We start from the raw sequence: 15,226 nt of genomic DNA, 5'->3' as shown, positions 1-15,226 counted from the left end.
TCAACCGCATGATCAAAGGTAAAAGGGAATGTAGAAGAGAGCGATACCTGAAAAGTTAAAGAAAAAAAAAAAAAAAAAGGGAACACGGATTTAGTAAAGAATTTGTGATTTTTACCTGCAAAAATTCCTCCTCGAACTTAATCAGACACATCTTCATATTACTTTGACTTTTCTGCACTTCTGTCCCTTTTTACAGATCGCTGTGCATTAGTGTGTACTCTCAGTAGGGTCGCTACAGGGAGATTTTGCATAATCAAGGCAAGACAGACCGGCTTTTGCTCGTCTGTGCTTAAAGTAGTCTAGTTCATACTGTAGTGAAAAACCTTTGAAACTTAAAGCCTGCAGAAACACAATAGATTTCCCCCAAGAGCCTCTATGACCTTTTGTGCATAATTTAAACTGCCGTGAATGTCTCTCTTGTATCTGCTAGTGTCCCCGTGTGCAGCGCCTGTGCACAAGCAGGACACTTTGATGAGCTGTGAAAAAGATGGCATCTTCAGGTCCTCAGAGTGAAGCCAGAAATGTTTATACTGGGACGTGTCTGGTCACTCAAGGGCTTATAGCTGATTAGGACACAAATCTAATTCCTCCTTTAGGGGGAGCTTGAAACTCAGTGGGTAGGACTTGTAGCATTAGCTGTTTTCCAGGCAGCGAATCTCTTTACGAGTCCATAAAGTAGAGGGGGTGTCGTAATCAGGGAGGCTTCTGGGCGTGTCCGCTTGCACTCATCCCGCACATTAATCTGCCAATCTGGACGGGTGTGCACAATTTCCTGAAAGTGATGAGATGCGACTGAGATGTCCTGTGGCATCGTAAAACAAGTGTGTCTGTGTGTGTGTGTGGGGGGTAGTGTTGAGAGTTGAGTGTCAGGGTTACAAGAGAGCGTGTCACTGATTGCATCTCAGCCCATCGGGGGAAACAGAATGATATCCAGCAACTCTGAGAGAAGGGGAGGAAAAAAATAAGTTGAAGAGGCCTAGAACAGCTCACAATTTTCATTATCCGTGCATCCTGTACTCCACCCGCGACTGCTTCAGTTTTTGGGAAGCCTCCCCAGGGCCGGCGCTTTCCTTGCAGCGCGACAGTATGCTATCCTGGCTTCATTGGAAGGTTTTGATGCTTGATGTGAAACGAAGTGGATCTCATTTGGGGAAAGAAGGAGTCTGATACTCTAGTCTTACAGCTCAGCCAAGAGAGAAATGAAAGTGTGTGTGTGTGAGGGAGGGAGAGAGAGTGTGTGTAAGGAGGCAGTGGAAAATGGCTGGTAATAAACACTTCTGACACACCGGGGCTCCCATCCACATTCCACTCAAGGGTTTTTTGCGGATTAGTCACATTCTCATCCCCCTTGTCCACATTTCAGAGCGCCGTCTCCACCTGTGAGAGCGTCTTCTTTGAATTTTTAACAAGTTGAAGATTTTTATCTGATGCGCGCGTGCACACAGCCGAATGATGTTTTTGTCTAACGTGATGCACATGCAGGCAGAGAGGCTGGGATGCATACCTGGGTCATGGGCAGCGTGTCACATTGAATTCTTTTGCTGTGGTGGAGTGGTGAAGGTTCGCGTTTTTGACAGAAATATGCCAGACAACTCCTATTTCTGCTGCTTCGCATGTGAAGTTATGCCCTTGTTAACTTGTGTACTCACACACAGTTTAAAGGTAAAATATTTCTTGAGATGTAAAACAGTTTAAAGGTCACTTCAGCCAAATAAAATACAAAAAATAAAAATTTCTCTTATTTCTGGTGATATGTAGCTATGCATTTTGCAGCTTTAGACTATTTTCAGTCACTATTTTGCTATTGTTACTGTTTTGTAGTTTCTTCAAAATGCATTGAAATAAAAAGGATCACAAAAAGTGACGTTTTTGAGTTTTTAGAAGTAGTCATTCAATGCTACAACGCTCTGTTCACCTCTGTTGTATTGGGATGGAGGGAGAAATCACACATCTTAAATTAAGGACAGGTAAAACCAAACTTTTAGCATAGCTACCGCAGAGAGCAACAGAAGCACAATATGTGAGGAGAGATTTGTCTTTGATAATTTGGGTGAACAGACCCTTCTTTCTTTTTCCTCAGCTGTCACAAGCTGCTATGAATATGCAATTTTCACAGAAACGTGTCTTAAAATATCAGATCTATTTTTTGAGTAGAAAATGATTCACTTGGATCATTCAGCTCACCCAGATCTCACTGTGAATAGTTTGCGCTGGAACTACTTTCGACGAAAGAAATAGTCCCTCTGAAAGCTGCTTGCTCTGTGGATCATCCGCAGTAACAAAGATGCTGTTTTGTCTGGTATAATTTTTTTTTTTTTTTTTGTGGTGGGCTGGATGCAGACGTCTCAGACAGACACCTGAAAACCCTGACATGTAAAAGTAGAACTACAGAATCTGCCTGTAGCGGGTAAATATCACTGGAGGTAAGAGAGGAATAGTATGTGTTTCATAATTTAGGTGAAGCAACCCTTTAGTTTTTTCACTCTGTCAGGCTGGTAATAAAATATATACAGTCATTAATATATACCATCAGTGATACTGCTATTATTATTATTCTACCATTGCTGTTGTGTGTATAGACCTGACACCTGCTTAATTTGCATGCGATGGGTCAAAATTAGAATTCTGGATGAGTTTCAGTGGAAATTAAAAATTAAAGCATGATATGATCGTGTCACAAAAGTCACCGGCCACCGTGATGTGTGACTCATTGATTTATCTGTCATTTAACCAGCGTGTGACTCTTGGCAGATATTAATTTTTGACTATGGTCATGGGAAAATTGAAAAGCTCGAGATTTTTCATGTGTTTTATTGTGCGCGGCTCCTGCTGTTTGTAGCAAAGCTGCTTTTGCCTGGTTTGAAATGTGAGTTTCTGAAGGCCAACAACAAAAATGTGTGCAGTGAAAATGAATTTGGTTTTGAAGGTTGACGCAGGCGAAGTAAGGAGGTGATGTTTTTAAGAAAGGAAGTCATGTATGGCAAAGGTTCATGGGTGAGGTTTCACGGGTGGGGGTGGGGGTGGGGGAGTGAGGAGGGGATGAGTGTGTGCTTTTGAAGATGAAGCAGATGGATTAGTGTTATCTGAGCTCTGTCTCTGTCTCTCTTTTTACAGGTAGAATGGGCAGGAGCCTGAATGGACTGAAGAAGTGACCGACAGGTTCAGAGGTGGGGAGGGGAGTTTGAGGGGAGACCGGCACAAGACGAGAATCACAACCAGAGGAGGAAGAGGAGGGGGAGAGGAGAGTGAAATAACCCAGCAGCGAGCGTCTCAGGAGAGCGTCGGTGGTGAAGGGGAGGGAGTTGGATACCCAGCATGCAGGCAGCATGGAACGGGTGAGGGAGCAGCGGCCTTTCTGCTCGCTGTCCAAGAGCCAGAGAGACCGCGAGAGATACTGCGAGAGAGACAAGGATCGGGAGCGCCGTTACACCGCCTCCTCGGCTGACCGGGAGGAGGGAGCCTGCCGCGTACCCACTCAGAAATCCTACAGCTCCAGCGAAACGCTCCAGGCCTTTGACCATGACCCTTCGCGAATGCTGTTCGGAGGCAGAGTCAAGGAGATGGTCCACAAGGAGAGTGCAGAGTACAGCAGGCCAGGTTAGCAAGAACAGACGTTTACTCAGACCTCACACTGAAAGCTTCTTCTGTAATCACAGTCGAGTTTCCATAGTGTGAGCCAAGTGGTGCTGCTATTGAAGCCGCCACGGATAAGTAGACAATTATGACGAAGCCCACATTATCAGTCTGATGACCTTGGCTGCAAAAAGTCTGACTAGGAGCTAAAAATATATGCATTCATTTAGGAGCTTGCAGTTTTATGTCTGACAGCAGAGAAGTGAAGACGGCTCTGAGATCAGTCTGCTCGACTTGTAAACACGACAAACAGCGAAATCCTCCCGTCCACGTTCGCCTGCCGCTGTTTAACAGTGGGAAACGTCGTTAGCATGAACGTGCATGCAGGAGGTTTTCTTGTCTGTTGTGTTTACTAAGTTCCAGCATTTTGCAGTTTTATCTTCCACTTAGGCTGCGTACTTTTGACAACAAATAACTGCATGTGGTAAACACAATTAAATAATATCAAACAAAGGCAGAGTTTCATTCTCCCCAAACTTTGTCGGCTGTGATACAGTGGCCCACTCTGAAAGCATTCCTACCCGGCTGGACTATGTTAAAATAATAAGGAAAAATGCTCAGTAAATAACCCTCTTCTTTAATTGGCTGTTAGAAACCGCTCTGATTTCTGTAATTAAAAAGTTTGAGCAGTTTATTCTATTTTATGGCACTCCTTTGGCTCATAAAATTGCAATTAGAAAATCTATCCATTACTCCCTTACATTTTCTTGGTGCTAATTGGTGCCCATTTTAGAATTAATGGGATTATGATGAAGTTGTGGGAAGAATGATATTTTTCGTTATTTCTTTTTAAAATTCGGGCATTTAATGTTAACGACTGTTTCTTACATCATCACAATAAATGTCAGATTCAATATTAGTCATCCGGTGGTGGAAAAAGAACATATTTTGTGTTGATGAGTGGATGCTATATTCATTCTGTGTGTGTGTGTGTGTGTGTGTGTGTGTGTGTGTGTGTGTGTGTGTGTGTGTGTGTGTGTGTGTGTGTGTGTGTGTTTTAAATGGTATGGGTTTTAATGTTAGGAAATCTATTTTCTGTCACACTTCAGCCTTTTTAAAAACATGTTTATTTCCAAGTGTGTGTCCTCTGCACCAGCACGAAATACACGACAAAGAAAATGACAAAATCTCACTTTATTTGACGTGAAGATTTCTTTTCATTACCCACCGTTCATCACAAGCATCTTTTCCATCGCAGAGCTCTTGCTGACACGTCTGACCTTGAAATCTTTAAAAAAAAAAAATCATCATTGATTAATAAAAGGCAGCACGGATGATTTCTCTTACGCAAGTGAATAAATGGTAAATATTTGTACTTTCAGATGAGCTTACCTGAAGTCATTTACATCTAAAATACATTCAAATAGAAAAGGAAGGCTTGGGTCGATCACAGGAATAATAATTTTTGACATGGGCGATCGATGTCACGCTGACCAGATGGCAAAAAATATTCTGTGTAAATGACTGAGGCTTTAAATGAGAAGTGTGCCGTGCCTGATACATTAAGAACATTTCCTTGTTAGTTCTGGGGCTTCCTAATGAGGTCGACATGAGTTATTTTTTGTTTATTGGCAATATTCCAGCCTCTCTCTTAAAAAACTATATATATTTATTTTGCTTAGATGTCGCAGTGTCTTTGAAGGCATGGCAGGCTATTATTTTATTTCCAGTGAACACCAGAGCCTCGAGTAATTCCAAATGAAGAGACAACAAATTTATGGTAATGATTTATTGTGCAAAAGGTCTGAGTCTGAAACGGTCTGTGAAAACAATAAATAATAAATGGGGAATAGCAATTTTCTTAAATTTTTTATATGTGCAGATGAACACAAGGAGCGTGATTTTTTTTAGGTGGTTTGTTTTGGGGTTAAACGTCTAATCAAAGTAGGTCATCTTAAAAGTCTCTATTGCCAAATCGACTTTGAGCTGCACTGTGATTTAAGTGAAGGAAAAGGCTTTTGATCATCTTGATCAATTGATGAGCATTAAGTAGCTTGTGACGTGGCGAAGGCTTTAATTTAGCAATTACCCCCTCCCCTTCCTCCCTGCTCTTAGGTTAAGTGTTTTTTTGAAGTAGCCCTGCTCTTGGCCATTAACCCGCGTTGTTGCTTGGTTTGTTAACTTTACAACTTCTGTCATTCACAGGGCAGACATTTTCACTGAGGCAACTCGGCATCTGTGAGCCATCGGCTCGCAGAGGCTTGGCGCTCTGCCCTGAGACGGGCCTCTCCCACCCACTCAGCAGCTACTCCAGAGGACCGGTCGCCACAGAAAACCATGAACCTGTATCACCGGAACGTACCATGACTCTTTGGGGAACGGGGGCAAAGTCTGGGCAGAATTCATGCCTCTCCAGCCGCTCTAACTCAGCGCTCACGCTCACTGACACGGAAATGGACAATAAATCGGACACCGAGATGGGTGAGTAGGGCACGCGCTCCATTCTCTCGTCTTAAAATGCTGATTTGTTTGCGGCTCATGCTCGCACAGCCTTTCAAAGGGGAGAGATCTCTATGTATGAAAAGCAGCAGTTGTAGGTCGGATTATGGTTGGCGCTGGAGACAAGGACCTGATTGGTGGAAGGAAGTGGAGGCGCGATTGGTGGGGCTGGTATCTGGAGAGGCACTTGCAGCAGCCTTTCTTCGGATCAAAGGCGTGATTCCTCACCGCATGCGGAAAAGAATGTGGCCTTCCGATTGAGCGGTTGCTAGTCACCTGGTCCTTCTCCACAGGAAGCAGAGGAGTTTGATAAAGTTTCCCCATGGGCTAGCGTATAATCAAAGATAGCTTTGTGTGCCTCAGTCTGAGATTTTGCTTAGAAATTCTGCAGTGGTTGACTGGGCATGCACAATGACTGATTAAATGGGTACAATGGTTTGAAGTGCAAATTTGTTCGTGCTGGAGACCTGAGATGGAGTATTGCGGTTCTCTGAAGAGGGCAAATCTTTGTTGCGTCAAATGGAGGCAATGCATTTAAGTTGTACTGCATGTGTTGTTAATTTTGCATCGTTTTTAACATTTTTTCATGCGATCGTGTTTGTTTTGCTGCCATTACTCCCTGAAAGCTTAGCATGCTGTTAGGAAACTCCTTTATATCTCTTTTAATATACTTCACATGCATTCAGTCTGGTTTCTTCTTCCAGCTGTTTTTTTTTTTTTACTGAAACGCATCATGTCTTTTCAGCCTGTGCTTTAAGTGAGTAATATTTCTCCCCCATCATTGAATTTATCCTCTCAGCTTCATATGTTTTAGTGTAAATCTTTAAAATTTCTTTTCTGATGTGGAGTGCTCCTGACACTGCACATCATTCATCATCATCATGGTGTGAGCCATCGCCATTACAACACATTCAACGTAAAGTCTCTAATTATTTTAAGAAAGTGATGATATCAAAAAGAGGCAGGCAGTTAAAATAATTAGGGTTGATTACACTTTCCTGGCAAGAGCATTAAAGAGAGGGTAAAAACGGAAAGTGTCTTATGTTCATGTGCTATCAATTTTTATTCTGAAAACATTGGCTACGGTCTGACATTTGAGACAAGTGGGAGTGAGCTGAGTAAGTCTTTTACCTTTTCAAAATGCCATCAGAATTCAAACCCATGTATTTGTTCCAGTGTCTGGCCTTTGCTTTGGCCCAATACGCTGTATACATTTATGAGTCGCTAAAAGCTCAGCCTAACCACAGAGGTGCCGGTAAACATAACCCTCACCTCCTTAGTGCCCCACTCCCGTCATATTTGTTGCTGTACATGCCGAGCACGAAACCCTATCACCGGCCACTGCTGCGTTCTGCCAGACAACGCGGCCTCTAGCGTCGATGTGTTCTCTATTGAGCTGCGATTGCACCTGCCCTGCACTGCTTCAACACACACACACACACACACACACACACACACACACACACACACACACACACACACACACACACACACACACACACTCACTCCGTCTTGTACCCCTTTGGCACATCTCCCCTGGAGTTTCTTTTGGAAACGCCTCAAGAAGCTGCTGCTGATTGGCTCTAGTTAGTACAAGGTCCCTCTGAGACTTCCTCTAACTCACTATTGTCTCAATTAGTTTCATTACAGGGAAAATAAACAATACTTGCTCGATCTTTATCCCAGGTGTGATGTTTTTTAATATAAGAGAAAGCAAACAACGCTAAGAATTCATTAATGTAAGCGTGTGTTGGCTCTTCCTGCTCCTTTCATTTTAATATGCTGAAACCGTTCTGTTGGAAGAACAATGTGAGTCGTGGTCTAATTTAAAATTCCGACCCTTTTTTTGTTCAACTATTTTTGGAGCTGAAGTGCTTTTTCATCGTCTACATTTTGAGCCCAAGCAAAGAAAACCCTTGCCACTGTTCCACCTCTATAGATCTTGGTCTTATTTTTTCTTTTTTTTTTTTTTTTTTTGGTCAGGAGGCATTGCACTTTTGACTTTCACTATTTAATGAAGCAGCTAAGAGAAATGACCCATCCAGAGGTTTCCATCAACCGAATATGCGTGCAGAAGCTCCGACAAGGGGCCGTTCAGCCCCACTTATTCATAAATGAACTCAATATTTCATTCTAATTTGCTCTGTTCTACAGAGTGTTCGACACAGACAAGTACCAAAGCCTCAGCACATTCCCAAAGCGCGACATCTGCAAATGTTAACCTCCCTGATCTGAGAGAAAGAGGTCCACCTTTTCAGAGATGAAACCAGAGCGGTCATCTGGCCCATCTGCAGCTTGAAAATGATCACTGAGTGCAGCCACGAAGCCGGAATAAGAGGGGCTGTTCTCTGAAGTGATGCATCTACATTTTAGCACCAATAGCACTCAGTCAAGTATATTTTTCAGATTTTTAAGAGGTCCCACCAGTGAAAGAGCTGCAGTCAATGATTTTTAAGGTCATGTGTCGACTACAGTTGTTTCAGATCTCTTTTTTACTTCATTTGCATATAACAATTATCTATTCTCACACACCAAGCCCCTGTTGCATCATGGTGGCCTGTAAGATAGCTGCTTGTATCAGTCATGACAGATAATTTATGACACAGCATTAAGTTGTTGGATTTGTTTTTAATGGAAAAAGCAGGGGGAAAAAAGAGAAATGAAGAAATCTATTAAGCAGCTGTCATTGATTTTACACTTAACATAATCCCCTGCCACTGATACGATCCCTTGAAAACAAAATCGATTGATTAAAGCATCTGTTTTATTGGTTTTCTCGTCGTACGAATGACCACGTGAGCCAGAGAAGCCCATGCATATCTCAGTTGACGACCCCCCCCACATGCATTAATACCCCGTGCATGAGCAGCATGTATCGCAGTTTGCTTTGATCAAAGAAAGACAACAAGCCATCATCTCTCAACGCCTTCAGCAGATACTTAGCATTTATTTGCCCCTATATGAAGGCACGTGCTGCTAATTAAGCTCCTGATTTCACATGTGAAAAGTTCACGAATGTTTTTATGTCAGTTTCTAAAAATATGCTCGTCAATAAGTCATTATTTCACTCTTTAATAGCTCCTCGTTTACAGAGATGTTCTTGTGTTGTACAGAGGGATGAAATGTCTGTTCTTTGTCCTCGTGCAGAAATAATTTAATATCATCACCTCCATATACCTGACAGTCATAATGCGCCGTACACAAACACACACCCACATACATATACTCATATGTCTCATGTTGCATTGGCGCCGTGACATGTGCCAGCTGTGTGCTGTTGGAGCTGCATGTCTGTGGGGACTTTATCTCTGCTGTAAGTGGCACCTTGATAGAGGAGAAATGTTTGCACTCTGCAGCTGAGTCAAGACAGAAAGGAGCTTGAAAAAGTTAACTACGAGTTAAGTTCTTGAATTTTAAAAGCATCTTAACGACTGAAGATTAGAGGAAAAAAAACGTTTTCCAATAAAGCCCCATTCCCACAGCAGCATTATTATATCGTAGCTTCCTGTAATTAATGAATTACATCTGCATTATGTGAAATTTAAATTTATGTGGAGCAAAAATCACTGGTGCCCTCATTAGTTTTCTAAAATTGTTTTTTTTTTTTTTTTTTAATTATTTGTAACCTTTTAATTTATCAGAATCCAAGGGGGATTTAATATGGTCGTGTATTGTTAATGACATAAGGAGGAGAGGGATGTGTTTGGGAGAAAGGAAGACAACGGAGCTGCTTTTAAAACACTAATTACAGTTGGAAATACTTAACAGGAGCTGGTTTCATAAGGTGGCCTCGGTCTTTACGATGGCATTATTTGAGCTGGAAATTCTGAATTAAAAAAATGAAATTTTCACGGCTTAGGACGTGCATCGCTTGACTCCCTGGGTTTTCTCAGTCCTCTGCAGGCACGCGTTTGTCAGTGAGGTGCGTGGAATTTGTTTAAATGTCTCAGAAAATGGAGAATGGATAATGGGAACGACCATGAAGTCTTGCTGTTCTTGTAAAATTGGAATTTGTCTGAACTCTGCACTCGATGGAACGCTATTTTGCCAAACCTTTATAATTTAAAATGCCTTAAATTTTCGATTCAGGTAACAAACACTGAAGATATTCTGAAACGAGGAGAGAAAGAAAGTTTAAGAAAGTGAAGGAATCACTTTGTAAATGGAGGTTGAAGCTTTCAATGGGGGGGTCTCAGCTAACAGGCCACAATAGCGCTTCACCGCAATGTGTTTTTAAGGTTTTAATATGAAGTTATTATAGCCTCGCTTCAGGTGTTGTTGTGATATATATTTAGATCAGCGTACAGCCGCTTTGTGAAAGTGAACACAGCCATGGAGAAAAGTGATTCTTTTTTTTTCTTCCCTAATGTTGACTGCACAGGCTTTAGAATCAATATTATACCCCTCATAAAACATGAATGACTGCATGAAACAGAAACATAGCATGGCCCAGTTGAGTTGTATTCCTAATAGGGTGTGAAAAAGCTTGCACCGACTTGTTAGGTAGTGCAGCTACAGCACAGCGCAGCACTGCAGTACCTCGTGACAGCTCTCTGCGGCTGTATGAACCGTCACTCGGGGGGTTTATCATTCGGTGGAGGGCTTGACGTCTGCTGACCCCTGGTTAGGAGAAAGGGGCTTCCTCTGCAATGCCTGTCATCCTTTGTTAAGGAAGCATCACTTGCTCTGGCCTGCACCCTCTGTCCAAAGTAATTTCTGAGGAAAAAAAAATTGTGTCCCTTTGATGTTTTCATGGAGGATGGCTGGTGTGGATGTAGCAGCGCCTCGCACGCCTGGAATGCCACGCTCGTGTCCGGGCCTGTTTACGGGGGGATTTGTCGGAAAATAATTTCAATTTGTCCGAGTCGCAGGTCCACATTGCAATCGTACACATTTTACAGTTGAGTGTAGCTCCCAGATTCATTGTGTGAACAGTGCCAGTAAAAGGTTAATTAAATCAGTAGAGGAGTCGCAGCAAAGTGTGCTGTAGCACAGCAAGCACCAAAGGCTTTTTGGGTGGGAGTATGAAAGCATATCAGACACCCTCTAACATGCTTCTCTGTGTGCATGTATTCATGTTCTCTCACTCTGCACCTCTCCCTCTCTTCTGTCTCACGTGCGCACACACACACACATCGCACTTTGTTTCTTGCACTTTATCGACGATTTAAAAAAAAAAAACTCGTGCAAAAGCGCAGACGCGTACGCACACACAGAAAGTGGCGCGCGGGACGTCACGCTGACGAAGGTGACACGCCATCTGTCAAACTCCCGTCTCAGATCTGCGCCTCGTATTGTGACAGTGGAATCAGCCTATTGATCGTAGCAGGCAGAAATCCTCCCGCGCCACTTTCATAATTCAATATGGCACGAGCCGACCACAAAAAGAATAAATAACATCGGAGAGGGGGTTTTTTTTGGTCAAAAGGGCCGGCCATCTGTGATGTTTTTTGAAGATTACTCCAAAACTGGCAGAGAAAACAGTTTCATCATTCGTTAAAAGGAGCTGGGAAGGTGTCTGCGCTTTGTCGCTGCCACTGGTTAAGCGCTCATATTGTTAGTGCTCGAGGTGACAGGGCATGTGGGACATGGCGGTGACGTGCTGAGGTGTCGTTGCAGATGTTGTGCTCATCAGTGTTGTGAAAAGATCTCAGGTTTCTATTTTGAGTCTTCTGGAAAGCCTGGAGGAGGTCGCTGCGTGGCTGTTCCTGTGCAGAGCAAAGGCTCGCGACCTTTGAACCTGAAGCAACGCAAATGACAAACTGACCACCAGTATCGGAATTTCGATTCCTCCTTTTAAATGGCCGAGACCAGGATGCGTTGTGTGTGTGTGTGTGATGTGTGAGATGTCCTTTTGTTTCGGGGGGGTTGTGTATCTGTATGCAGACACATTCTTGTGAGCACATTAGCAGCAACACATGGTGAAAAACTTTGTGCTCACACCACAGTCCCCCCCGCAGAGTGGATGATCTGATTAGACTTTGGAGTGTCTAGCTGTATAAATTTGCATATTAATAAGAGAAAACAGATTTTCTTGAAACTACGACACCCCTTTAATACTTTAAAGAGTTCATACCAGAATCAGCTGCAATACTGCTAATTAATATATTGATTATATTAACAGAAACTGGCTTAACTTGTCCCTGATATGTGATGACGATTATGGCCTGAATTTGGATATTGTGCACCATCAGCATTACTAATAAATATATTGCATTTTCAGTCTATTTGGAGAGTTCAAAGTAGGGATGACATTGTTGCAAATGCTAATTGAGTCCTTTTTTCATTATTGATTAATGATCGTGCCCCTTACAACTCCGAAGTCGATGTCTTCAACCAGAAGTCCTAAATGCAAATATATTCTATTGGCAATCAAAACAAAAGCAATAAATCCTCACAACCAACAGTTCTTTGGCCCTTTGCATCAGAAATGACTGAACAAAAAACATTAAGTGATTAATTTTCTAATTGTCTAGTAATCGATTGATTAACTTGGCTCCTCACAGCTAGAAGGTGATGGGTTTGATTCCCGGTCAGGGCAGGGCCTGTCTGGGTTTCCTCCTCCGTCAGAAACATGTATGTTAGGTTAATTCTCCTGTCAGTGCCCTCGAGCATGGCACTGGTTTAGGGCTGGCCTCGGTCCCCGAGCGCTGCACAGCGGCTGCTCACTGCTCCCGATACTTAGGATGGGTTAAATGCAGGCAGTGAACTTCACCGTGCGTTGTGCTGTGTGTGATTTGCGCACGTGGACGTGATTTGATTTGATCTTAATTGTTTCAGCTTTAGTCCGAAGGTTTCTACTCAACTTTCAAGTGCAGCACTTGCGTGTAAATGAGTGTTTGGGTTAATCTGTCAGGGTTCGTGTGACATAGTCTGCAGAGATGCAGCTGCACCCTAAAAAGCTATTTACTCCGTCCAATTTTCTCGATTTTCTGTCACCTAATCATTGAGTATCAGCATTTACCTCTCCGACGTAAGTTTCACCCAGTTTTACCGAGCATCGCTGACAGCAGCGTCTTAGCCTGTGCTCGGCTCGGTCTAATCACTCGTGGGTGCCAGACTGCAGGACATGTTATTACGATTAGGAATTACTCTGCAGTTGTCAATTACGAGGGCCACTATTTACCGTCCTCAAGAGAAAATGGCTCATTTCATTTCATCACACAGCCTAATTGAGTGATTGCATTACCATGCAACACGGAAATAGTCAGGAAGCCATTTTATACTCTATGAATATCAATGGAAGAAACATGGATTAGCATGTTGGCTCAATTGTGTTGTTCATAATTACATATAAGACTAGCATCGCCTCAGCAACCGTCAGTTTTTTTTTCCAAACCCAGACATGCACTTGAAGTCTCCTGAGATGTGAGAAAAGAACACCGGAGACAAATGGAAAGGACATATGTTGCACTTTGTGAAGTGGATAATGAGCCACCGTTAAGTGTAAATATAAAGGGAAAGAATGTGTTAGTTTTGAAAGGACAGGCAGAAGTTGAGAAGTCAGGAAACGCTGTCATATCTAGGTCTTTTTTTTTAGTTTCATATTGACTAAAATAGATTTTCTCTCTCTTCCTGGAGCGCCGCTGGGTGTTCAGACGTCGTCCCCAGACTAGAACCAACCCACCAATCTATTTGGATTCGTGTCTTCTTCCTTTTACGATATCCTTTCTCTCCTCTATCTCGGGACACGGGAATATTTGTTATATCTATTGTCATGGTGCTGCGGCTTTGACCTTTGCACTCCTCAGTACTTGATGTTGGCAATCAAAAAGTTGGAAGTCAAGGTGATTTTTCTGTTGTGGTCTCATCTGAATGTGGAAAACGTCTCTGCATTTCTTGTTGTCGTACCCGCGGGGTCATCTCGTGTCACGCTTGCTTGTATTTCCTCTAAGTTGTGCCTTTGAAAAAGGTCTTTTGTCCATAAGTTCCAACGCGTCCTTGAGCATTACAGAAAGCTGTGAATGGAGTTGTCAGTTAAGTTAACATACACCTCAACAATTAAACCATTTAAACCATTCTATTCTGCAGCAGGTTTTTCATGCCGTTAGCTGCAGTTGTGTTCACAAGCAATCTCAAGAGTGCATTCAGTGTTTAGCTAAAGTAAGTCTGCACTAATCTGAACGCAACACGTTTGAATAGTCCAATTAAATGACCGAGTGCAATGATGAAAATGCTGCGTGTGCAAAAATGTATTGTGTTAATTGTGCTGGGCTGCTCTAATTTCCTTTTTGACGCACGCAATTAAAAGCACATTTTAACTGCAAATTATACCAGTGGATCTTTTCATTGGCAGTGGAAATGTGTTGGAGCCTTTTATACGCATTAATAAATGTTTCATTAAAGGGCCTTGACTTTCTTGAATTTCAGGGAGTTTTCGTCATGTGAGCGTTTCATCTCGCTCAAACAATGCTACAAATCAAAGGGTTTCGATCTCAATTTGCTTTGACTGCATCAAATAGCCTCTAATATTTGCCTGAGTTAATAAGGTGAAAGATGTTGATGGAGACTCAGAGCGTTAGCCTGCAGAGTGCTGTTTCCTGTGCACAAAAGAGTTTGAAATACAAAATATCAAGGCTATGTTTTTGGCTGGGGACGTGAGGGCATGTCCCCCGTCGCGACGTCGTCATTGTTCATATGCTCGTCGAGTCACTTAAAGTATTAGCGCTTGCAGTAGTGAGCTTAGCGAGGAGCAGTAAACCACCCGATACCTTTATGTGCCCTGAGTCTTGCCTCTCAGGCTCTATGCAGGTTGCCCTACCTTATTGGTGATGGCTGGCAGGGTTGAAAGTAAACCAAATGTGAAATGTAATGGAAAACTTTTATTACTTAGGGGCATCGCCTAATAAATTTGATCTTTTTTTTTTTCTTTTTTTTTTTTTAAGAAGCAAAACAGTCAGACAGAGTACAGTCTAACAAAAATGTATCTTTATATAATTAATTTCTTATCCATTTTAATATTTTTTTCATATTTTGACCTATTATTGCATTAATTATATTCCATATGCCTTGTACCTTTATTATGCAAGCTGCACTCATGGCTATTCAAGGGCCGGGATTGTAATATTGAGAGGTGCATTTTGAAGTAACCTTGTAGATTAATACCACGATCACTCCCAGTTCAAAGTATCCATGGCAGCAGCATCATAAAAAA

At 42.4% G+C, this 15,226-nt stretch overlaps 1 protein-coding gene across 1 annotated transcript in view; it reads left to right on the top strand.

Annotated features, from left to right (window-relative positions):
- Positions 1-15,226, top strand: part of LOC139330867 (teneurin-3) — a 140,841-nt gene that overhangs the window by 11,673 nt on the left and 113,942 nt on the right. The window contains exons 2-3 of the mRNA XM_070962008.1: positions 3,115-3,597; positions 5,779-6,054. Coding sequence (XP_070818109.1) covers positions 3,327-3,597; positions 5,779-6,054 — 547 coding nt within the window. The 5' untranslated portion in view covers positions 3,115-3,326. The remainder of the gene's footprint in view (positions 1-3,114; positions 3,598-5,778; positions 6,055-15,226) is intronic.

This window comes from Chaetodon trifascialis, chromosome 5 (assembly GCF_039877785.1).
Source record: "Chaetodon trifascialis isolate fChaTrf1 chromosome 5, fChaTrf1.hap1, whole genome shotgun sequence".
Classification (NCBI taxonomy): domain Eukaryota; kingdom Metazoa; phylum Chordata; class Actinopteri; order Chaetodontiformes; family Chaetodontidae; genus Chaetodon; species Chaetodon trifascialis.
Note: the sequence above shows the minus strand (reverse complement) of the source record. Positions and strands in the feature narration are given on the sequence as shown.